Raw genomic sequence first — 25,029 nt, 5'->3', positions numbered from 1 at the left:
CAATTCAAGCCCAAACCCAAAAGACCAAAAAGACTCATTTTCAAACTTTTTGAGATTAAAAAGCGCAGCGCTCCATAGTTAAATTTTATGGGCTACTGATATATTCTGTTTTTTTTTTTTATTTTATTTTATTTTATTTATTTTATTTTTTTTTATACTCATGTATTTTAAATGAAATAGAAAATATCCAAGGGAAAATTTTAAATTTTAAATTTTACCAGTTATTCTTTTTTTTTTTTCTTTTAATTTAATTATATTCACGAAAATAGTTCGTTTTATTTTTGCCACACAAGTAGTTAATTGTCTTATATCATTAGGGTTGTCCAAGGAGAATTGAACTCAAGAAATCGATTGACCTACTGTCATTTGATCTGAAGTTTGATTGACCAGAAGAGCCTATCGGTTGGCGGTGGTTTTGAAAAGTGTATACCCGATGAAGTCGATTTGAGTGACGGGTGAGAGGGCATGAAACTTGATGAACTCAACTAGTCTGAAAATTTTCTCTTCTACCCTTTTTCTGGCGAGTTCTTCACCCATTTGAAGGTTCCTTTGCAGTCCACATCAATATTCCAACCAAATTTCGTTTACTTCACCTCGACATATTCAATCATATCTCAACAAATCCGACAAAATCTTATTTGCTTTTTACAAACTTGACACCCGATTGCCATGCAATGAGGCCTAATTTGATGAGTTGGTGGTAGGCTCTGTTCTCCCCCACCTGAAGTGGTCAGGTCGAATCCCGATTGAGCACAAATCTAACCTGGACCGCTCCGTAGACACCCTTATATATCATGTAGTGATTCATATAAGCCTTGACTTTTTCACACACACACACACACATATATATATATATATATATATATATATGAACTCTAGTAAATCTTGTATTATGCTAAAATATATATAAGGAAGACTGGCTTGGTGATTGACCAAAAATTGCACAAATCTTTGTAGAAGAGTTTGATGGTTCTTTTTAGGAACTTTTTCCATTGCATTCCCCCAAATATGATAGACAAAACATTGGCGTGATCTTCTTAGCTCATTGGTAAAATGTTGATGTCCAATCCTTATTGTTGTGTGACGGGAAGCCAAAAAAAAAGTTATTTCTTCAGTGATTTTTTTTTTTTTTTTTTTTTTTTTAAAGTTATTAGAAAAATAGAGAAGAAGATAGATAGTGAGGGAGGGGAAGGTGATGAGTTTGAACTATCGACATGAAACATCACAAAAAATGCTACAATCACTTGAACCCTTCCTCATTGTTTGAACTATTATTTTTCAAATAAAGGCAGGGAAATGAAATTTGTGATGTTCTTGATATGTACTTAATCTAGTTGTCTTGGAAGCATAGATAAAAGACTAGCGGGTGTTAACCCCCTAACCCACCTAAAAAAGAGTACCGTATTATCCGAGGTAATTTAGACACTTATAATTCAATTTCATTCTTAATAATATGGGACAATCCTATAAAAAAAGAAAAAAAAAAAGAAAAAGAAAAAAGTAATATGGGACAAAGCCCACAAAGAACTTTAAGAAGAATGAGAGGTGTAAATGAGGGCCTAGATGTTAGCCACAAACCCATCCTAAAAAGTAAAAAGAGTACTATAACTCCCAATCTTAAGCCCAGCCCAGGAAATGACTTTTACAGTGCATATGATTATAATATAACCCCTCTGGAATAAGCTTAAGACAAAATTGTCTTGAGCCCAATTTAAGATTAGCTCTCATGATATTGTTCATTTATCTGATTATTAATTTATTATGGTACTCCGTACTCCCTTAATAAGAACTCTGATTGCAAAGTTTAGCAAAAAAAAAAAAAAAGAGAACTCTGATTGCAATGCCAAGATAAATTTAAAAAGTTGATTAATTTGTCCAGATAAAGCTGAAACTTACAATCCGAGCTATAGATAACACCATTGAGGACAATACCATGTCAAAAACATGCACTAGCAAAAAAAAAAAAAAAAAAAAAAAAAACATAATATTTGTCACCAGACTTGATCCCCATGCCACACCAGTAGAAATGGAGAAGAAGGCCTAGAACATTGATAGATTAATCTATTAAGAAACATTTATAGCAAGGGTGGAACTCGCTGGACTTGAGACTTTATCATCTAATTCTTTCTTAAGAGAAGAGGATCAAGGACACTGTGTATGGAATAGAGAATAAGCAGCAAATAAAGAATGACTCCAATGAAGCCAGCAGCAAGAGCTCCTTTAACGTGGCCACAATAATTGGGAACTTGGCCACAGATGGGTAGCCAACCTGCATAAGAGTTTCCGTGCTTCCCCACTTGAGCAATCGCCAAGGCCGCCGAAATGCTTGAAGTCAACAACATGGTGAAAACCTATAGTCCAAATAATGAAATGCATCAGCTATAATAGGTATAATGGCTTGGCTATTATCAATTTCATTTCCCTAGTACATTACCTCTATGGGGTTCTTTTATATATATGAATGATCCTAAAAGATTGGAAATGGAAGATTCGAACTAATGACCTCCGTGATCCTCAACCCATTATGCTATTTCTTAAGATTAATACATGTATTTTAACTATTTTCAGAAATGGAAATAGAAAACAAAGCCACATTTGGATTGCCAAAAACCTCAATAGTTGCCACATATCTTTATTGGTGGATTTCTGATATGTTTTCATTAGAACCACATTTCAACATTGAATGCTGTACTAATATGAAATAAACCAAAGTAAAAACACAGGTATATATAAGAAAAGGCTTTGTAAACAATTACCACGTCCAGGGCAACGACTAATCGCCAGAGCAAACTCTCAGAAGGAAGAAAAAGAACCAAAACCCCATAAACACTGACAATAGCATTTGCGATCATAAAGTACCTATACATGGCAAGCTTTTAGTAACCAATACAAGGAAGTACAAAATGAAAAGTCTTAGTGGCACAAAATTAAAAGACTCCGACAAATCACTTACTTGAAGGCAGGCGTGTGGCTGTACTTTGCCTCGAAAGAAACTGAATAGAAGTTAGCTTTCTCATGGCTTGTGGCCATGACAATTGCAGCTGAAACGGTGGCACCTAATGCCATAAGCCTACAAAGAAGGGTGCATAGTCTCTTGGTTTTGGCCATGGATGCGACAATATTGTTGGAGCTCAATTAGGTGCACAAGGGAAATGGGATTCTAAGGAATAAAGGTTGAAATATTAATATAAAACATGGAATGTTACTGCTGGGGATGGGAAACCTAAAGGGTTAATGAGTGTTAGGAAGACAGATGAGGGGTGGTGCACTTGTATTCGTACTTTTTTGTGCTTTGTTAGTTGAAATTCTCAACTGTCACTACTACCGCCCAGTTATAGATTTTCTAATTTTTCTGCTTTGTGGACCTTTATCTTGGGGTTCTATTGTATGATGTCGGTAATTACGAATTAGGCAGCTAAGGAGGAGGAATTAGATATGCCTGAATCTACTTTTTCTTTGTTTTGGGTGGGGAAAAGGAAAACTTGTAAACACGTGCATTTTCACTGGGGAAAATAAAATATACGACTTTACTCTTTTTGTGCAACAACCTTGCCACAACTTGACGTGGTATATTGTGAGTGAAGGAAAAAAAAAAAAAAGTAGTGGGTTTATGTAAAAATGACATACAGTCAATCATAATCTGTCATATATGATAATTGTGAAAAATTAGGTGGTAAAAGGTGTGGTTCTAAAATTACTATTTTTACTAATTTGATACCCTTCACCCAACTAAATACTTAAATAATTTTCTTTTTCTCCCAATTTTCTCTCCTTTTTTTTTCATCATTCCTAAAATCCACCCAACTAAATGGACCCTAAGTGAAGTTAATATTGATTTTGTGAGAGATAGAGATTGTTCAGTAAGTAAATATGTAGGGTAAGTAAATGTGTAGGACATTAGGTGACTTGTGTTGACAACGTATTGTGTAGGATAATGGGTCCATGTGGAGACACACCTCTATCACTTATAACCCACCACGTAGCCGAGTTATGGCACAAGTTGTGCCATTTTATGCGGTCATAGTATTATTTATTTATTTATTTTTATTGAATATGAATTTTGAAAATCTAACAGTTGGATTACATATTATTTATATTATTTTCAACATGCACGTCAAGTTTCGTTTAATTCAAATGTTATTTACTATTCTATCAATAAGCTTATTTTTTGTGCATAATTTTTTACTTTAAAAACTTGAAATTTAAACTTATCATTGATGACATAACTATTGATTTTCGTAAAATTTTGCAAATATGGAGAATATAATAAAAACATGCAATCCAATGGTTAGATTTTTAAAATTTACATCCAATAAGATATAAGGAGAGTTTGAAGGGTTCCAAATTAGTTTGAAGAGAAACAATTTTCCTTTTATAAATATAAATGACTATAATTGTCTCACTTCAAGAATTTCCACACTCGTGGTGCAGTTTTTTTCTGCCCTCGCACCAAAAAAACACAAAAAAAAAAAAAGAATTTCCACACTCTGCACACAAAATGTGAACATTCTTAGTGTGAGACAATAATGTCTCTTTTACAAATGGGTTGCGCCTCTTTTGTAATGGGGCCTTAGCCTAGCCTAGAGCCAACTTTACAAGCTCGTTACACCAAACATTTTAGGTAAGGACTTAAGCCAAACCCTAAAAACAAAAGGTTTGGTAACTTCTACCAACCTCATCAACTTTCTTTTCAGATTGTCTTTTTTAGTTAAAATTGTTAATTCATGAAAATTTAATAGTTCATTTGACAATAAAATTTCGAGACTTATATCCCACTAAAATATCAAATTTATTGAAACAGGAAAAATTAAAATTCTCATCTTATAAGTAGGACATGTCAATTCTTGAATATCCTAACTGTAGGGACACGATTTATTTAACGGCTCAAGAATGACGTTGGGCTCGTATGCAAATGGCCCCAACAATATGATTTGTAGAGAGTGGGCTTGAAAGGCATGACCTTGGGCACAGGTGGACGGTTTAATCGTGGCGTCTATGGAAGTTCTTATATGGGCGGGCTTGGCTTGACTAGCTAAGCCCTCCATTAGTACGGGTTGTAGGACTTAAGTCCTTGGACGCTGTCCGAGGAGCCTTATATCATTCCCTTTCTCCCTTTTACCGGGGGAGGGAGCCCTTTTTCTTCTGGGGGGGTTTTTCCTTTTATACTAGTGTTTGTTTCTCCCTTTAGAGTCCACGTGTAATTTTCACTTTTCTGGGGTGCAGACCTGTACTGTCAACCCATACCTAGAGTGGTTTGGGGTCGTTGGGAAAGTTAAAGGGTATGGTTTAGAGTATGGACTTGTCAGATACAGGGTTTTATATTATGATGTTGGCAGCTTTTTCCTTTGCCCTGCCCCTACACTCAGTTTGCCCCTTTCTTCAGGCATTTCGTGAGGTGCCGAGCATGAGGTCGTCCTTGGCAATGGCTCTCCTCAGCTTGGGCCTTGGGCCCTAATGCAGAGTGGGCCTGGCCCACGAATTCTCTGCCCCCACAATAGCCCTTCAAAATCCTGCTGCCCGACTTTTAGTCGGGGAGGAGGGTTTTGGTAATGTTGGGCTTACATCATAGCTTGTTCAGATTTTGTACTCTACTAAGATTTATGTTTTTCCATTTACATGGGAGACGTGCCATATTAGAGGCATTCCTTTACCCACTCACGTGGAGTCCTTTGACGCTTCAATACTCAAGGGTGCCTTCACGAGGATCTTCAGATCCTACGGTTGCGAATGGCATTGGAAATTGAGCCAACTCTACCTTATCCGTAGCATTTCTTGGAAAGCTGCATGAATTGAATGCCCCCACCTTACCTCTTATATAAGCAGGATAAGAGGTTATTTTCCTTACACACAAACCCTACGATTCTCTTCAAAATCATAACCCTTCAGCTATAATCACAGTTTTCGTCTTCAGTGCTATACGCCCTTTGTGCAATATGTTTGAGACACGGACAGGGGTAAAGGAACTCCATCCGCCACAGAGGCGCCGGGTCCTTCCGAGACTCAAGGTAGCGTGGTCTGGGCAAGGGAGGCACAGATTCAAGAAAATCTTCCGTCTTGACAAAGGGGGAAATGGTATTTCTCCTTCTTTTAGTCAAAATCCGAAGCAGGTACTGGTCGCACCAGATTCTTGGTGCGTCAGAAGTAAAGTTTTCCGCCATCAGCGCCGTCTGCTATATCGCAGGCGTGGTTACGTGGAGGCCCATCAACTTTCGGCTGCCTGCACCTCTTCTTCAACGACGCTGGCCTCAAGTTGGGTTCCCTGCACCTTTTCTTCAGCTGCGCTAGCCCGAAGTCGGGCTCTCTGCGCATTTTCTTCAACGGTGCAAGCCCCGAGTTGGGCTCTTTGGCTGCCTGAGTTATAGGCATGTAAAAGTGTTGAGGAATGGTTTCCTTGAACAACGTCTTGGAACAGCAGCCAACCTCTCCTCTGCACTTCTTCCTCGGCTTTCTCTTTATTCTCTTGTATCTTTCTTTTCGCTTATGTAGTTAGTTTTAGTATAAGCTTATTCCAGCTTTTCATTGTACGCCGTACTATTTTTTTGTCTTAATAAAAGATGAATTTATTTCTTTGTAAATACTTTTCCTTTCGGCAGCAATTACTTTGTGAATGGGTGCGCTATGTATGTATCTTCCTTTAGTGATGCTTAAAGCAGGAAACCTTGAAACAGAACCTTACCAATTAAGATAACGGCTTAATGCCCCGTAATGCATGCGCGGCAACCGTCCGAGAACGATAAATACTAAATATTTCATCCGAGAGGGTAGCCGAGCAGCGAGGGACTTTAACTGTGTTTTGACAACGTATGACCCTATATTGCAGTTGCACCAATTCCCTTGGTACTGAGAATTCGAGAGTAGGCTGGGGAATCTATGCAGTCCTAGGATTAGCCCAACTATCAAATGGGGAATTCTTTCTCGGGGTAGATTCTAAAGGCCATCTAACGTCCAGGTTGTGTCCAAACCCCGTATTGTCTCTTCTAAGTAGTTGGTTTCCCTAGAGGCTTGAGTTCGAGGACCATACAAGGCCTTGGTTCTGTCCAAAACTTGTAGTTCTCTTCTAAGTAGTTGGTTTCCCCAGAGGCTTGAGTCCGAGGACCATACAAGGCCTTGGTTCTGTTCAAAACTTGTAGTTTTTCTTCTAAGTAGTTGGTTTCCCCAGAGGCTTGAGTCCGAGGACCATACAAGGCCTTGGTTCTATCCAAAACTTGTAGTTGTTCTTCTAAGTAGTTGGTTTCCCCAGAGGCTTGAGTTCGAGGACCATACAAGGCCTTGGTTCTATCCAAAACTTGTAGTTTTTCTTCTAAGTAGTTGGTTTCCCCAGAGGCTTGAGTCCGAGGACCATACAAGGCCTTGATTCTGTCCAAAACTTGTAGTTCTTCTTTTAAGTAGTTGGTTTCCCTAGAGGCTTGAGTCCGAGGACCATACAAGGCCTTGATTCTATTCAAAACTTGTAATTCTTCTTCTAAGTAGTTGGTTTTCCCAGAGGCTTGAGTCCGAGGACCATATAAGGCCTTGGTTCTGTCCAAAACTTGTAATTTTCTTACTTATTTATTGATTTAATTTCCAAAGGTTAGCCCCTTGACCCAGGTGAGGAGGGGTTAGCTTGATGTTGGAAGCCCCTAGAATTGCCCGTGCCCTTGGCACTGCCAGGCATAGCTCCTAGTGGGAACTTATGTTGGAACAACAACAACATGTCGCTGGAAATGAAGACACCCTCACAGACCCTTGCTTGACAAAGGCTCAACTCCGCCGCCGCCTGAGCCAATGCGCAAGCCTTCCCCACAGACGGCGCCAATTGTAGGGACACGATTTATTTAACGGCCCAAGAATGACGTTGGGCTCGTATGCAAAGGGCCCCAACAATATGATTGTAGAGAGTGGGCTTGAAAGGCATGACCTTGGGCACAGGTGGACGGTTTAATCGTGGCGTCTATGGAAGTTCTTATATGGGCGGGCTTGGCTTGACTAGCTAAGCCTTCCATTAGTACGGGTTGTAGGACTTAAGTCCTTGGACGCTGTCCGAGGAGCCTTATATCCTTCCCTTTCTCCCTTTTACCGGGGGAGGGAGTCCTTTTTTCTTCTGAGAGGTTTTTCCTTTTATACTAGTGTTTGTTTCCCCGTTTAGAGTCCACGTGTAATTTTCACTTTTCTAGGGTGCAGACCTGTCCTGTCAACCCATACCTAGAGTGGTTTGGGGTCGTTGGGAAAGTTAAAGGGTATGGTTTAAAGTATGAACTTGTCAGATACAGGATTTTGTATTATGATGTTGGCAGTTTTTTCCCTTGCCCTGCCCCTACACTCAGTTTGCCCCTTTCTTCAGGCATTTCGTGTGGTGCCGAGCATGAGGTCGTCCTCGGCAATGGCTCTCCTTGGCTTGGGCCTGGGCCCTAATGCAGAGTGGGCTTGGCCCGCGAATTCTCTGCCCCCACACTAACTTTGTGAGAATTGTGAATATGACACTTAAATTCTACAGTATATTTTAAATTTTTTGAAAAGAAAATATGTATTTTTATTCAATTAAGATATTTATCTATGTTCAAGGATATATTTTGTCATGTAAAATGTAAAATTTTAAATTTATAGATAATGGTCAATAGCATAAATTATGAGTTTATTTTATTTTTTTTATAGAAGAAGTTAAATATTAGCATTGATATCAAGGGAGTCAATACTGTACAAGAAGACGTTTTGGTTTGATAAACAATGAAATATTTCGATACTGATTAATGTATATAGTTATTAAATTTATATCTCACCTATATGTTTAGTTCAACATACCAATAAAAATGGCCCAAGTCCAACATATCATATCCAATCTAACATTATCTAAGACTTAAAAAATAAATTAAATATAATATAATTACGGAAAAAGATAGAAAGTTTTCAAAAAAAAAAAAAAATAGAAAGTAAAATTTCAAAATTGAAACTTGTAAAACCCACAGGATTGCCTTGGAAATAGATGAGAGTTGGTGTGGACAATAACTCTACTCCTTATCCCTCAACCACACCTTTTTGGGCAGTTTGGTCACCGAGTTTAAACATTGGTATTCGGTGTTTAAAAACTGAACAATAGTGTTTAAAAATAAAAACACGCGTTTGGCAACATATTTGTGTTCAGTGTTGCTTGAAAATTGTTGTTGAAAATATGGTTTTTAAATGATGCTTTTTGAAATCACCTGTGGCCTCTTTTTAAACAACAAACAACGTTGGAAGTGGCAGTACCGTAAATACTTTCAAACACCATGGGGACCACCTGATGTGACATGCCTGTGTTCAATTCTCTTCCTCTCATCAAACCCTCTGCCTTCATCAAATAAAAAATTTTATTTTGTACAGGTTGTCAGTTTTTTTTAAAATTAAACACACACATACCAAACATATATTTAAGTTTTTCGAACACTAAAACTTGTTATTTAAACCATGGTACCAAACACTTTTTTTTTTTTTTTTTTGGTTTATAAACGCTAAAACATATTTTTCAACAACACTTTTTAAACCACAATTTTCACATCTTTTTAAACAACAATTTTTGTACTCTATGACCAAACGGGCCCTTTAACTTTCAACTATTTCTTATTTTTTATTGTTTTTTCTTTTTGTTACTTTTTCTTCTCATCTCCTTCTCTACTTATTCAACTGTTCTCTCTTTCTTCCATAAAATGACGATTAGTCCAACCAAGCTTCAGTTCCGCTTAGCCCAACTAAAGCAACGCCACTAGGGTGGCACCACGCCTCTGTTAACCTCTGGTTCATGGTTTGTTTGTTTGTTTTTTTTTTTTTTTGTTTTGTTTTGTTTATTTTATTTTATTTTATTTTTTGGTTTAAATGAAAAAATTGCTGAAGAAATCATTTTAGACCGAAATACATTTTTTGTCCAGAATGGCCAAATGGGCCGTAATGGCTAGTACATTCCGAAATGGTCCGGTATTTAGAGTGAGACAAAATAGGGGGTGTTTCTGTATTGGAGTGAGTTTTGGAACGAAAAATACCGGCCATATCGGCTTGTATAAAACGGTATTGACTTCCCTAATTGACACACAACGTTGAATATGTTAATAGGGATGTAGAAGCAAAAGCATAAAATATAGAACATAATAACACACGAGAGTTACATGGTTCTGCCTAACAGCCTATATTCACGGAGGAAATCCTAAAGAGCTACATCAATAATATATTAGGCTGTAGTACAAATCCTGTATTACAATGAATTATAGTACAAATCCTGTATTACAATGAATCATAACATGGGTATATATAGTAGGTTAAACCTTAGACTAGAAGGATTAGGCTTGGGCCTATTACATTGGACTAATATATCTTTAACAAAGAATATATAAGATTACTTTAAACAAATAAGATCTATATCTTTTAACTAACTTTACGAAAGATGGCCTTCACATACTTGCGTATGGGGCCTGTTTGCTTCAGGCTCATCAACATGTCGGACCACAACTGGGCAGAACCCTCCATTTTGCCTGAAACTCGTCCTCAAAATGGATCTAATTTCACTTCACACTCTGCGTTCTTTACGTCTTTTGGCCCGCCACCAGAATTTGTCTAAATCTCTCTAAAAAAAAAAAAATTGTCTAAAAATACGCTATATAAGACTATAAGTTCAATTTCTAAACATATCCCAACCTTTTTTTAGAGGATATCCGAACAACTTAAATGTTAACTATCGCAAATTTTTATTTTTGTGAGTTTGTTTTTGATAAAAGATTAGAACATTTGTTGTGAGTTTTTTTTAGCAAATAATTTTTGTGACTTTAAATTGTTGGGAAAAATATATTAACGTCATAGACACTTATCAAAAACCATTAAGGTATGAATGAAAAATTGATTATGTAAGTGCCGGCCCATGTGGGTTAGGTTTTGTCCATCAAATTTTTAATCATTTTTTATTTTAATGTTTGTCTGTGTGCACTGTACTTAATTCCAACACAATATGTCTATTCGTTATTGCACATTTTCTTATCTAATGTGAGGGAGTAACAATATGTCTATTCAATATTGCACCTATTTTGAAATGGTGCAAATGTACCTATGAATGGTCATCCCGCATTTCATTTCAAATTTTTCTTTTACATTCATTCATAAGAGTCTTTTGAGAGAGAGATACACACACACACACACACATTTTTGTTTGTTGTGCATGAAGATTGTAGAGCTTTTTCTACGTGTTGTTGATCATTGTATCTTGAAAGGCAAACATCTAAAAGACTCAAAGCATCACTAAATAAATAGTAAGAGGGGTGAAATTTATCTTAAGGACGTAGTGTCAAACACTATCCTTAATTAGTTTTTTATCAAAAAATTTTCATTCATTTGGTTTGTAAGTTTTACTTTATTTTCTCTACATTCACACGTATAGATTTGAGCATATATTGTTTATTGATCTTGTTCACAAAATCACAAAAGTAGATTTTTGTGCATATATTCCAACATAAACTTTCAAGAATTTGTTAATTTTTGGCTCATCATTTTTAAAATACGTTTTTTTTAGAGTTTCAACCTATGACATTTACTCCTAATGATTGCTCGTTATTATCAGATTAAGACACCACAATCAGTTTTTGTTGTAGGTAGGTAGAGATTGAATTATGTGTCTCTTGTTCAGCTACAAGAAATTTTATCGGTTGAGCTAATTAGAACCCACTTAAAAATATGTTTTTAAAACTGGTTTTAAAAATATTTATCCAAAAGGAATTGACTTGAGTCCAATACTTTGGGATTTAGACATGTGTCAAATAATTGCCACGTGTCCACATCTCAAACCTTGCTCTATCTAAAACATATTTTTGTATAGTTTTTAAATATCCAAGAAAAAAAAAAGTTTTCCTTCAAATAGGCTTGAAGAAATTTATTTCAAGCTATTATATGCCAATTATCCAAAACAATCTAAATAGATTATTTAAATAAATTATATGACTAATTAAATAAGAGCATCTCCAACAGTCAATGCATAGCCAAAATATAGAGAATATTTTACACTGTTCATCCTCTATACGCTCCTGTTCATGCTCCAACAGCTTAGCTATATCCGGAAATTTTTTTTGCTAATGAACAGTAGCTCATCAGATCTGATGAGTTACTGTACATTAGCAATTGAATTTCTTGCATTAAAATATTATACCAACTCCTTATTTTATCAATTCTTTCTCTCTCATCCGGATTTCTTTTTTTCTCTCATTCTCTCTGTTGCTTCCTTTTTTTTTTTTTTTTTCCATCTCATTCTCTCCGTTGCCGTTGCTTTTTTTTTTTTTTTTTTTTTTCCCTCATAAACCAAATGAAATCAGAAAAAATAAAAGAAAAAAGAGAAAAGAGAGAGACCTGTTCATGAGCAAAAGAACTAATCCAAACACAAAACACAAACCACAAAACAAAATCCAATTCTTAAAATAAATTTGAATCAGAACAAGCAAGTGTGCAAAAAGAAAAAAAAAAAAAACAAAAACAAACCGATCTAACCCAGCCTGGCGATGGAGATGCTGGAGTGACGGTGGAGATGCATGCGGTGGAGGCCAAGCTGATCTCTCCCAGTCTTTCTCCTCTCTCTCTGTCTCTGTCTCTGTCTCTGTCTTTTCTCCGATAAGAAAAGCAATTTTTTTTTTTTTGAGGAACAGAGGAGCAAATGAGATGTTGCTGGAAGGTTCTGGAGGAGAAAAGGAGAAAAAGAAATAAAAGAAGGGGGATAGAGGACACGTGTGTGGAGGAGAATGAAATGAAAGAATAAAAAATAATATAAAAAATAAAAAATCTTAATTAAGAAATTTTACCACAATATTTTCACAATAAATTTTAAGTAACAAATTGTTATTAGTTAATATTGGCGAGAAAAAAGATAATTTCAGTGGTGAGTTCAAATTAGAATTAGTAACAACTTTTCACATAAATTTTGTTGTGAAAGTATTGCAAAAAATGTTGTAAATATAACACTTTTCATTAAAAAATATAATTGTTGAGAATAAATATAGGAAAAATAAATGATGATAAAGAATGAATGAAGAAATAATATTTAAATGAGATAGAGAATGAGATAGAGAATCTGTTGAAAGTGTATTTGAAAAAGTGGGTATGTAAAAGTTAAATGTCACTGTTCATTCTCCAAATAGTACAAAAATTTGCTGAAATTGTTGGAGATGCTCTAAGTCATATGAAGTACAAGTGAATTGTTTTGTCATTCGCCATATAATGAGTTAGAGAAATTTTCCTTCAATGGGTGGTGCAAACTCAATATAGATGGTTTGACTTTGGAGAATCATAGAAGGGCTAGCAAAGAGGGATTAATCCGTGACTCCAATGAGCGGTGGATTAAAGGATTTACCCAAAATATTGGGTGTGGGGGTGAAAGACCAGGGAGCCCATATCTATGTATATGTTGGGCCAAGGGCCCAATTCGAGGAAGAACTCCTTCTCGGCTAGGCAAGGCCGAGGACAAAGGGAATGGCCTGCCATTAAGAGTGACACTCCGAACCATTCCATGGAAGAGGATAAGTATTGAGAAAGAACAGGACAAAGGAAGACACGAAAATATCTATGAGAAAGCTGCTACTATTGCATTAAATGCTCTGCAACTAACTGAACCATTTTTTCAGCCTTTACAACCACTCCTAAAGACTTTAGGGAGGGGCTAACGGAACAAGTATCAGCACTATCAATCTAAATCTACACGTGAACGGTGGAAATGAGATGAAGATAATATAAAATAGAGGAGAAGGGAAAAAAGAAGGCGCCAGAGCAATCTGGGTACCAGACTTGTAACAAAGTCTTAAGAACAATATTTAAGAATCAACCCCCTCAGGTAAAGCCCGAGGACGTCTTTACCTAATAAATTTTTGTTATCTTTCTTTCTTTAGCATCAAAACCTATTGACCGATCATCTAATTTGCAAAAGTCCGGGTTTCCAACCCATTCTCTACAAATTCATTGTATTAGGCTCCTTGGATCAAGACTCCATACATTTTGGGATTGGGCTTCAAATTGTGACCCTACATTGGGCATTCCACTAGCGTAGATGCAAAATTATGGGTTTTAAGGGATGGGTTAACTTTATGCATAGCTCTTAATATCTTGGCATTGGAAATATGAATTGATGCAAAAATTGTTCTTGACTGGATTTCTAGCGAGTCCAATTGTAATCTTAACCATTCCTCTCTTGTTATGGATTGCAGGGCTCTCATCAACCAATTTCCCAATTGAAGATAAGTCATTGTTATTGGGAAGCCAACAAGTGTGCAGATGCTCTAGCTAGGAAAGGGTCATTCACCAATAAGACTTTGTTGTTTTTGATAGTCCGCCTGTGGACATTTTTATGCTTTTTATATTATGACAATATTGGGTTGTAGGATGAGAGGAACTATCCTTAAAACTCTTTGTCTACTGCTTAATTTTGAATGAAAGTCATCTATTTACCCTTAAAAAAAAAAAAAAAAAAATCTTAGGGCTCATACATTAGCTTTAAAAAAAGAAAAAATTTGGGAGTATTTTTTTTTAAAAAAGAACACTCACATCACATCAATATGGGTAAAATAACATAACTGTTAATTTTGCACATTTAACTGTATAAATATACATTGTTACTATTCACATTCAAATTCATTTTTTAATAATTATTTACTTATATACACAAAGAAAGAGAGAGAATAATAATAAAAAATTGATAAAAAATTATATTTTAATAATAAAATGTAGTATAAAGTAGATAATCTGAATATATAATGTGTGTTTTTGAATAGTAATAATATAAAATAGAAAGAATAGATTTCTATATTAAAATAAACATAAAATTTTGCCCTTGCAATGCTCAAAATGACCAAATATCACTTTAAAATAAAAATTTAGGCCTTGTTTGGTTTGTCACTCACTCATATCCCAACACTCATAACTTAAATCTCCTCACTCAAACTCATATTCCAATATTTCACAACTCTAACTCAATAAAACCCATAACTCACTCTCACGCTCGTTTGGCTGAAGATTTTCACAACTATCTCAAATTCAAAAACCCACCTTTCTGTCACTCACTAGGTCTCACATAGTATTGATTGCATTGCAAAAGCACTACAACGACAACAGACTACCCGTGTTTAATACCTCTCTCCTCTTCATGCCCTTCCCACAAAATCTCATCAGCTTCTCTCTCAATTCTCTCCACAACTCCTCTGTTATTTGCAACTTCTCCTCACCCAAACTATTGACCTGTTGGAAAATTTGGTTTTGCATCTCATACAAAACACACAAGGAAAGCAACAATCACGGATCTACTTCATTCATGAGATATAACATGTAACCTTGAATTATAGAACAAAGAATAGAAAGTGTATCTTGATGCAGTGAAATTCAAAACTAAGACTTGAGAATACCTCTAATCTTCATCTCAATTCCACGTGATGCCTAAGAAGTTTGGTTTCTCAATCAGTCTTTATGTACGTTAATTCTCCAAGAAAAATCTTTCTTCTTCTCCTTGTAGAGAAAAACCGTTCTCTTTTATTTTTATCATACGTACATATTAACTATGATGCCTAAGAAGTTTGGTTTCTCAATTAGTCTTTATCTATGTTAATTCTCAAAGAAAAATCCTTCTTCTTCTCCTTGTAGAGAAAAACTGTTTTCTTTTATTTTTATCATACGTACATACTAACTACCTTGGTAGTTATTTTATTTAATAACTCTTATTAAATAAAAACTGATTATCCAATTGGGTTAGCCTTTTGGGCATACCCAATTGGGCTTTAGTTTGTGGCTTGAGATGAGAGCAAAGGAAACAAATAAGACTTTAGCTCCAATAGGCTTTGGGCTTTTCTCTCAACTCTTGACAAATCTAAAGTTACTATTAATTATATTTAATACCACTATATAAATATAATTACACTATAGGTTTTATTAATAAATTATATCCCAAGACTCTAATGATATCATTTGACCCATCCATGAAATATTCATAGTGAACAAAGTCATAAGGAACTGTCACTTTGTAAACAACTATTTTATCTTTGAGTACCCGGTTTAATCTTTTAGTTATTCACATTTATTGAAATCCAATTTCAATAAATATAAGCTTTAGTGACTCCTTATTAAAGTGGGCGCCTTGAATAACTAGTTCCCATTAAACTTATCTCAAGGGGATATTTCGTGTCTCTACAAAAATAGATTATGAATTCCATCTTGAGAAAACGTGTTCCCTCAACACTATGTGTGGTTACCTAACATACTAAGATTTTGATCGTGAATATTAGATCTCAGTCTTGATATATCAATGTAACCTACATTTTATGATCGAGTTCACTACCCTTTCAGGATTAAAAGTCTATGAAATTAGAAGCCGTGAGATTAATTATTCAAGTGACAGTTGTTGATTGAATAATTAATCTTACAGTGGTCCAGTTCAATATGTCTTAACTCTTAAGACATATCAACACATCAACTAGAAATCTCCACTTACATGATCAAGATAAATCATCTTAGTTGATGTGTTATAGTTTTCGCAGATAAAACGCCCAATTTCATCACTGACTACAAACTACTTTTCAGTTTACAAGGAACTTGTGATTTATATTTTCTGTGACTAAGTCACATAAAGCACATACAATGCATCTCAAGGACTATGATAATGTCCCATTAGTTCAATTATTAATAGTCTCATATAATTAAACAATTTAATTATTTATGACATGTCAATAAATTGGATTTTAAGGCATAAACCCCAACATGACCTTCACATCTTTGAGAAGCCCTCTCTCTGCCTCTCATTTTTTGCCCCTCACCTATCCTCCTTCCCAGTTCAAGCGTTGAGAGTGTGTGTGATCACATCCCACAATGGCTCACTGGGAACACCTTCCGCAAAATTACCCAGCAGGAATTGGCCAAAGACAATGTCACATAATTCATCGACACAGTCATCATCCCACCTCCTCAAATCCCCAGCCATCTAACAACAACCTCTAATCATGTAACAATCACATATAAACAATAAACATTTCCATGTATTCAATGCCGTCCATGGTGTGGAGGTTTAACAACACTTACCAAAGCAACAACATACTATTGAAAGATTTCATTTAACTAATTGACAGTGAATACATAGGCAGTTTAAGAAATACCCTTTATGGTTAGCTACAATAATACCAACAACAACCACAAATATCAAATTCTAAAGATGAAACCCCATCATGGCACTTCATGAGATCCGTGTATGTGATCCAAGTTAGATTTAAAGATGTGTTAGGTATCATCTTATTTTCATTAGTAACACTGCTTCACCTTCGTCAAATAAATTAATATGAAAAAATTATGAAGGGGTACATGTTTCTTGATGTGTTGCAAACATGCACTAAAAAGCTGACAATTTTTTTTCCCAATCAAGTCAGACAATAGAGCAAATAAGTAGGGGAACCCACAGCATGGATTAAGCAAAGAAAAAAAAAAAAAAAAAACAGCGGCATATAGGTAGAGTACTCTAAGAAGGGTAGTTATTTTTTTTATTTTTTTATTTTTTTTTTTGTCCAAGCCAAAAGCAGAGCAAAGCATTCACAATACATGGTTATAAATTTTGAGACATTGTTCATAATACCATGGTTATAATAAAGGAACAAGACAGAGAAACTTCTAAAAAAAAAAAAAACAAAACAAAAAAAGAGGCATAAACATGAAGGGTATTCAAGAGTAAACAAGCATTCACAGCCAACGTAGAGAGTAAATACAAAGAAAAAAATATGCATGAGTAGCTATACTGAGACATTGTTCTTAACCAAGCATTCATAGTGAAGAAATGGAGGAACATGGAAAAAAAAAAAAGAAAAGAAAAGGCAAAACCCAGCTGCTGCAGGCATGTAAACAGATGAAAGGGGAGCATTTGGGTCTCACCTGAAAATGGAATTGGTGAACGAAGCTTTGTTGGAGTTGGGCCTTATGCTAATCGGCGGAACTGGAGCAAAAGATTTTCGGATGGATTACAAGAATGCTTTTGGACCGAGTTTTGCTTGTGCTGTGGGTTTGGGAGAAGGGAAAAGGGAAAGTGATGAAGAAGAGTATGGTTTGGTGGTTGGGAAAGTAATGAGAAAAAATATATGTTGCTCACAAAAGTCTGCAGTGATGGGTCGAGACATTACTGTGCGACCCGTGTTTGCTGGAAATTTACAAAACTGCCACTGATAACTCAAAACTCTTAACTTAAAAACAGTCTCACCGTGTTTCCAAAATTGTTCACCCATCACTCAAAATTATGAGATATTATCACTAAGTTAATGGTTTGGAAATTCATCTAAATAAGCATATGCTACCTATGGGCCCCACCGATTTTTGGTTGTGAGTTAAAGTTCATGAAAATGCAAATAAAGCCTTATAAGCATCCATAGCAGTGGAGCTAAAAATTTAGCTATTTAGCTCCACCAAAAGTTACTTTAACTATTTTACCTACACACATGCTGTAGTAGTGGATCTATTTTAGTTATCAATACAATAAAATAATATAAACATCACAATAAAATAATATATCTACTACAATAAAACAATCCATCTCACTACAATAAAAACACCACAAACCGATCCACCACCATGACCAACCAAGAACAATCGCCCACAGCCACCATGAAATCCAGCCAAATTGCCACCACGAAATCTAGTCACAGCCACAAAATCCAACCATGAAATCCGCAGCGCTCTTGAGTTCGATGAAGGCGGTGCCAATGGAGCTTGGATCGACGATGAAGCTTTGGTCGGCAATGGAGTTTGGATTGGCGGTGAGATGGAGGACTGGGCGAGATGGGTCGGTGGCATGGGACAGCGATGAAGATGAAGATCGTCGATGAAGGACTGGGCGAGATGAGTTGGCGACGTGGGACGGTGATGAAGATGAACCCAAAACAGATCGGTGAAGCAGAGAGTTGATGAGGGAGAGAAAAAAAATTGAGAAGGAAAAAGGAAGAAAGAAGAGAAGCCGGAGAGAGAGAAAGGAAGAAAGAGAAAATATTTTTTAAATGAAAGGAGAGAGAAATTTAATAAAATATTATTTTTTTAGCACTCAGTTATATTGCACATCTATCTATAGATGTGCATTGTAGCAATGAAACTAAAAAAATAGCTATAATTCTACTACTGGATGGTAGTTTTTTGTGTTTTGGTGGATCTAAAATAGCCATATAGCTATTTAGTTACGTTGCTGTGTGTGTTATTGTCGTCGCCGTTGTTGTTATTATTATTATATTTATTTTTCTTACAACGAGTCCATCTGAACAGTGGCTCCGACAGTGGTTAAGGTTGATTATTTGTCCACCGAGGTTCAGAGTTTTGCTCTTGTCTTCTTCTTCTTCTTCTTCTTCTCCTTTCATTGCTTGATCTTCCCTAATTTTCCACTTCCTCAATGGCGATTTTTTGTTTCTCTCTCACATCATTCTCCAAAATCCCAAAACCCACATTTCCAAGAGCCTCAATTCTCACTCCCCCTGCCATCTCACCCAAACCCCACCTCAAATTCAACCCCATTTTCAAACCCTCCACTCTCTCTCTCTTCCTCCCAATCCAAAAAAACCCAAAAACCCATTTGAGAACTCGATTCGAATCCCACATCTGTTGCCTCTTCACCGGCATAGTTGAAGAAGTGGGCGAGATTAAGCAACTGGGTATCGCCGAAGATGGCGGATTCGACATGAGAATAGCCGCAAAAACCGTTCTTGAAGGCGTAAATCTCGGTGACAGCATTGCTGTTAATGGTACCTGCTTAACGGTCGCTGAATTCGATACCCAATTGTCCGAATTCACTGTCGGTTTAGCGCCGGAGACACTACGGAAGACCTCGTTGATCGAGCTCGGGCCAGGCTCGCTCGTGAATTTGGAGCGGGCAGTGCAGCCCACGAGCCGAATGGGGGGCCATTTTGTGCAGGGGCATGTGGATGGGACTGGGGAGATAGTGTCAAAGGAGCCTGAGGGGGATTCCTTGTGGATCAAGGTAAAGACTGGGAAGGAGTTGTTGAAGTATATAGTGCCCAAAGGGTTTATTGCTGTGGATGGGACTAGTTTGACAGTTGTGGATGTGTTTGATGATGAGGAATGCTTTAATTTCATGTTGGTAGCTTACACTCAGGAGAAGGTGGTGATTCCTTTGAAGAATGTTGGGCAGAAGGTGAATTTGGAGGTGGATATATTGGGGAAGTATGTGGAGAGATTGCTGAGTAGTGGGTTTGTTGATTCTATTAAATCTTCTTGACAAAAAGGTACTTAATGATGTTTTTTCGTTTCTGTGATTGCATCATTGTTTGTTGCAATGCATGTTGTTTTTGTTTGAATAAGAAAGAACTGTGTTATTTTGGTTTGCTATTTTTACTCTCTGGGTATTCACAGTGAAGGTGCTATAACTGTATTGTAGAGAAAGAATTTTATTTTAGACTTGCCTGTTATGTATGATCACGTGAAGTGCATCATATAGGAGGTTCCTTTAGTGAAAATGTGGCTAAATTTGGATCTTCTAGGAAAAACCAACACTTGAAGTCAAAATGGTTGTGTGATGATTGTGAGAATTTGATGGCATTGAGTTTGAGGCAGTAGATAAAGCCATGACTCTTTTAGGGGTTGGTCTAGCTGTTCTTTGAAATCATGATCTCTCAAATGGAGTATTGAGTTTGACTTTCCTAACTAGAATCCAAGCAACTCTTTGGGAGTACAGTGTGTGAGACAGGGGACTATGTATGTCTGCACTCCACAGATTAGTTAGGTGCTCAAAGAGTTTTGCACCCCTTGTTAATATATATTTTTAAAAAGCCATGAATATCTGAAATGAAAGAAGTATGTGGCCCTAGATTGAGCTGAACAGTGAGAATTTTGCATATATACATGACTGCTGGCAGTTATGATTAAAGATGTATCAAGTAGGCTTTGATAATGCTTCGTTAAGCTGAGTTATGCTTTAGCTATCTCTTGCCTGAAAAGGCAGCAACAAATAAAGAAAAGGACAGCTTAAAGTATGTTCCGTTTCACCTTGTACACAATTACTGGACCTTTGCGTAGCAATGGAGAGCAATTTGAAAAATATGTTTTTAAGTGTTTCTTTTGTTTTAAAAAGTTGGTCCACAGCTAGACTTAAGTTTAGCCATTGCTTTAGATATCTTGTTGTAAAGACTAAGATTTCCACACCACATCCATGCATGGTGTTGAACAGATTAAGAGCTAATATGTAGTCTGATGTTGATCTTATGAAAACCAATGACAAGTGGGATAATAAAAGACAAATATCTGAGTGGCGCAAGTTTATTTGGTTGTCTCTCAAACTATAAAATTTTCCTCAGAGCATCAAGGGGATGGAGGACCTTAATGATATGGTAAATCTCAAGTTTGTCTTGCCGGTAGATTTCCAGCTGTTCACTCCTGGACCCTTGACACTCTTTTTCCTAGGAAACCTTTGTGGCGCTCAAAGATCCCTCCTAGAGTTGCTTTCTTCTTGTGGACTGCCGCTTTAGGTAAGATTTTGACTCTTGATAGATTATGGAACAAGGGTGTCCCTGTCATTATGTGTGTAAAAGGAGTGGGGAATCAGTAGATCATCTTCTTCTTTATTGTCCCATTGCTTTCGAGCTATGGTCTATGGTGTGAGCCCTTTTTGGTGTGATTTGGGTTATGCCACAAAGTGTTACGGATTTATTTACAGCTTGGCAAGGCCCTTTTGGTAGACATTGTAACATAGACTTGTGGAGGGATGTCCCACATTGTGTTTTATGGTGTATTTGGCGAGAAGGGAACGCTAGATGCTTTGAGGGAAAGGAACGGTCGATTCTCGAGATTGAATCTTACCTCCTCCGCTCTTTGCTTGATTGGAGTTCTGTTTTAATTCTTTTTCATGTTCTAATCTTTAAGATATGCTTAATCATTGTAATTTACGAGCTTGATGTACTCCTATCCATGTACACTTCTGGTGTACCTGGCTATTTTGATTAATGAACTTTCATTATCTATCAAAAAAAAAAAATAAATAAAGATCTTTGGCCTCATTGATGCTGACATATCTTTTAAATACTTATTTATTTGATAGTACGGATACCTTCTGCAAACTCCACTTCTGACACAGTTTTCACCTTGATTATGACAAGCTAAATCCTGTTTTCATATATTGAAGATTCAACTAAGAAAAAGGATGAGTTAAGCCCTATGCAAGATACTGTATGTGTCTAAATAAAAGTGTAACATAAGAACCAATTATGCTCCTTATGCCATTTTGCACCCAAAAATGCATTATAGAGATGCACTTTTTGCAATTTCAGATACTTGACCCATTACCTATTCCAAAAGGTTATCTTTCTTCCACTAGAGGAATCATATGTAGGGTGGATACTATAAATGAATTAAATGAGGGTTTATCATTTTGGAAACATATTGCTTCTGTCTACCTTTGATTTTCAGTGTCACTGATCTGTTGTATGTTGTGCCCTCTGGCTTCATGGTTCTCATAGTAGATTAACACTCCTTTTCTCTTTCATTTGCTTAAATTCCTATCGATAGCAGCGCGAAATTTCAGGGAAAAGCCCTTTGATTTACTTTAAGTTTCTTTGAAATAATTATTTTCAAGCCTCATTCAGTTCTATAAGTGAACTCCCAGGCACCATAGACAAGTTCTGATAGAAAAAATTATTTAGAATTGTCTGACTTAAACCTTTGTATCTACTGAAGAAGCTCGTCATTGCCTCATGTGTGTGTGTATATATATATATATTAAAATTATTGGTAAGTTATTCATGCACCTAGTGGGCTTGAACCCATGGCCTCACCATCTGCTTTGCACTTTTTAGAGGGGAGGTGCCATTTGAGCTAGAGCTCATGTACACATCTATTACTCTGGTCACGGATTTATGCTCTAAATGGTCTTCATTCTTCCTTGTTTTTGCTTAATTTCAGATGTAGACTCCTTAAAGGCAAGTCTGATGTTTTGACATTGGGAGAATATGAATCAGGACTAGGTTTCCTTCCTTTGGTGACAATCAGTATCAGATGATTTGTGATCACAAGGATTTCGCGTTGTATATTTTCTTGCTGCCACAATCAATTTTCTTTCTCCCAGTTCCTATGTTTTTTATATTCTTGAAAGTTCAAACTACATTTCATCTGCTGCAGATGCAGGGCCCTTCCCTTTCAACTAGTAGATCATGACAGTTGCTTATACACAAAATCTTAAGTCATGATAAATGATTTTACCATACATTTTTTATCATGTAATTGATACTCATTATGATGTTTCTAATCTGCTATATTCTTTCACTTATTGAGAAGACAGAAGTGAAGTTTGGGAGGAATGAAAAATTTGTGCCTATGGACTCTTTCTCAAATGACACTTTGTTCCTTCATAATAATAGGATGGAAAGTGAGGTGAGGTTGTGGATTCTGGGGCCTGCCAAGTGTATTTGTAACTTTCCACAGAGAGATGAAAATTTGGAATGTAATTAGCACTGTGCCAAATATAAAATCATATGTAAACTAAATGAAATATTTTAATAACATAATTGAAATTTGGATGGTATTAGTATAAATAAAAGAAAAAAAATTACTTAATTATGCTAGACTCCAGGACTTATTTCTTGCTCCGTTTGAAGCTTGATTGGTTTCACCGTTTCAGATACTCTAAACAAAACATTGCGTGTGGATTGGCTGTTAAGATGGCCAAGGAGCATGTGTGTTGACTCAGTGAAAAAAGATACGATTTTTTAATAGAACAAACGCATGGCAAAGAAACAACATTAAATTATTGATAAGAAGACGTGCACCATACTAAAAAACAAACAGAATTTTACTTTTATACACAACCTCTTAAATGTGAAAGAGGAAGGCATCTCTTGGAGGCTGCTTGTGTGTGTTCATAACGAAGATGGAGTCCAACTTTTCTGCCTCAAGTCCCAAGTATGTCACACAAAGACAAAGGGAACAAAGACAAAATAGTGCACGCTAATTTTGCATGATTTATTAAACTAGTCAATTGGATAACTACAGAAGATTAACTGCAATATGTTATTATAAGCTTAATGCAACAAAGCTTTTGATGAACTTATTTTTATATTAATTTTTCATTGTTTGGTTTACCAAGTCAGAATTTCGTTCACCTCGTAAACACCACATTTGGTGTGAATAATTTCGTTCACTCTCTTACTCAATGCTAGTTTCTGCTTTTACTAATTTTTTAATGTTAAATATTCATGTGCTTGTTCCATCATCATTATTGTCTGCATTAGCATCTTTGTTTCTTTCCTTTTTTTAAAAAAAAATTGGGTGGCCGGGTTATTTGCAGGAGGCCAATGGATAAACTTCTTTCGAAAATTTTGTGATGTAATCAGTAGGATCGTGGTGGCCTATCACTTGTTGCATACAATAGTCAAGAGCTCACTACCAGTGCTTGGAGTTTTCTCTTGCCAGCACCACATGCAGCATGCGACCCCATCTTTCCTGGTATACATCTTCCCCCATTAAAAATGCCATCCCCGGGGGATTTCCATTATATGATTTGTCATTATTACTGACCTGTTTTTCATGTTCCATTTTGATTATTTAATAAATGGGTTTTTTCTCTTTGTTTATAGGGGTGGGGATGTGTGGTTTGTACTTGGTGATTTGTATTGGTATGCCTATATAATATTTGCATACATTATCCACGTGTTATGTGGATTTTTTGGATTTTTATAAGTTTGAAGGTAATTTTGATTTTGCCTCCTGAAGCTAAAAATTTTGGATTCATACAGTTAATATTATCTAGTGTTTAGACTAAAGTTTTTCCATCCATATTCGTTTTTGATTTGTTTGTAAATTGGTATATAAAATCAAAACTACGTAATTTTTTTTATTCAAAATTAAGTCATTTTGAGCTCACTAAGTAGGTCAATGTACTTTATATTCAGTAAAACAAAAATTATTTTTTCTAATTTCCCATTACTTCCCCTCTCTCTCTCTCTCCACCAGTTGCCCTTACGATCCTAGCTTGGCCTCTTTTTTTTTTTTTCCCCTCTTTCCCACCATAATGCAATCCTCCTTCAACAAATGTCTCCTAGGCTTATGTGACAATTAAAA

The 25,029-nt window shown here is 36.1% G+C and overlaps 2 protein-coding genes across 7 annotated transcripts; one reads left to right on the top strand and one right to left on the bottom strand.

Annotated features, from left to right (window-relative positions):
* Positions 1–1,835: 1,835 nt before the first annotated feature.
* Positions 1,836–3,293, bottom strand: LOC126695534 (CASP-like protein 1C1). The gene is made up of 3 exons (XM_050392328.1): positions 2,954–3,293; positions 2,757–2,859; positions 1,836–2,351 (listed from the first exon to the last, which is right to left on the bottom strand). Exons 1-3 carry the CDS (start codon positions 3,106–3,108, stop codon positions 2,118–2,120), a joined length of 492 nt encoding a protein of 163 aa, XP_050248285.1. The 5' UTR covers positions 3,109–3,293; the 3' UTR covers positions 1,836–2,117.
* A 15,855-nt stretch (positions 3,294–19,148) lies between these two features.
* LOC126695533 (riboflavin synthase) lies at positions 19,149–24,697 on the top strand. Of its 6 annotated transcripts, XR_007646043.1 has the most exons (4): positions 19,150–20,207; positions 21,276–21,446; positions 24,257–24,414; positions 24,546–24,697. XR_007646043.1 is itself a non-coding variant. In XM_050392327.1 (2 exons), the coding sequence occupies exon 1, from the start codon at positions 19,358–19,360 to the stop codon at positions 20,198–20,200; it is 843 nt and encodes a 280-aa protein (XP_050248284.1). In that variant the 5' UTR covers positions 19,149–19,357; the 3' UTR covers positions 20,201–20,207; positions 24,257–24,697. The 6 variants fall into 6 exon arrangements, 3 of the variants coding, with proteins under 3 accessions (XP_050248284.1, XP_050248283.1, XP_050248282.1); XR_007646041.1 differs by having other exon boundaries at positions 24,257–24,697; XR_007646042.1 differs by lacking the exons at positions 24,257–24,414; positions 24,546–24,697 and adding an exon at positions 22,876–23,303.
* The last annotated feature ends 332 nt before the right edge of the window (positions 24,698–25,029 follow it).

Source organism: Quercus robur, chromosome 8, assembly GCF_932294415.1.
Source record: "Quercus robur chromosome 8, dhQueRobu3.1, whole genome shotgun sequence".
Classification (NCBI taxonomy): Eukaryota; Viridiplantae; Streptophyta; class Magnoliopsida; order Fagales; family Fagaceae; genus Quercus; species Quercus robur.
Note: the sequence above shows the minus strand (reverse complement) of the source record. Positions and strands in the feature narration are given on the sequence as shown.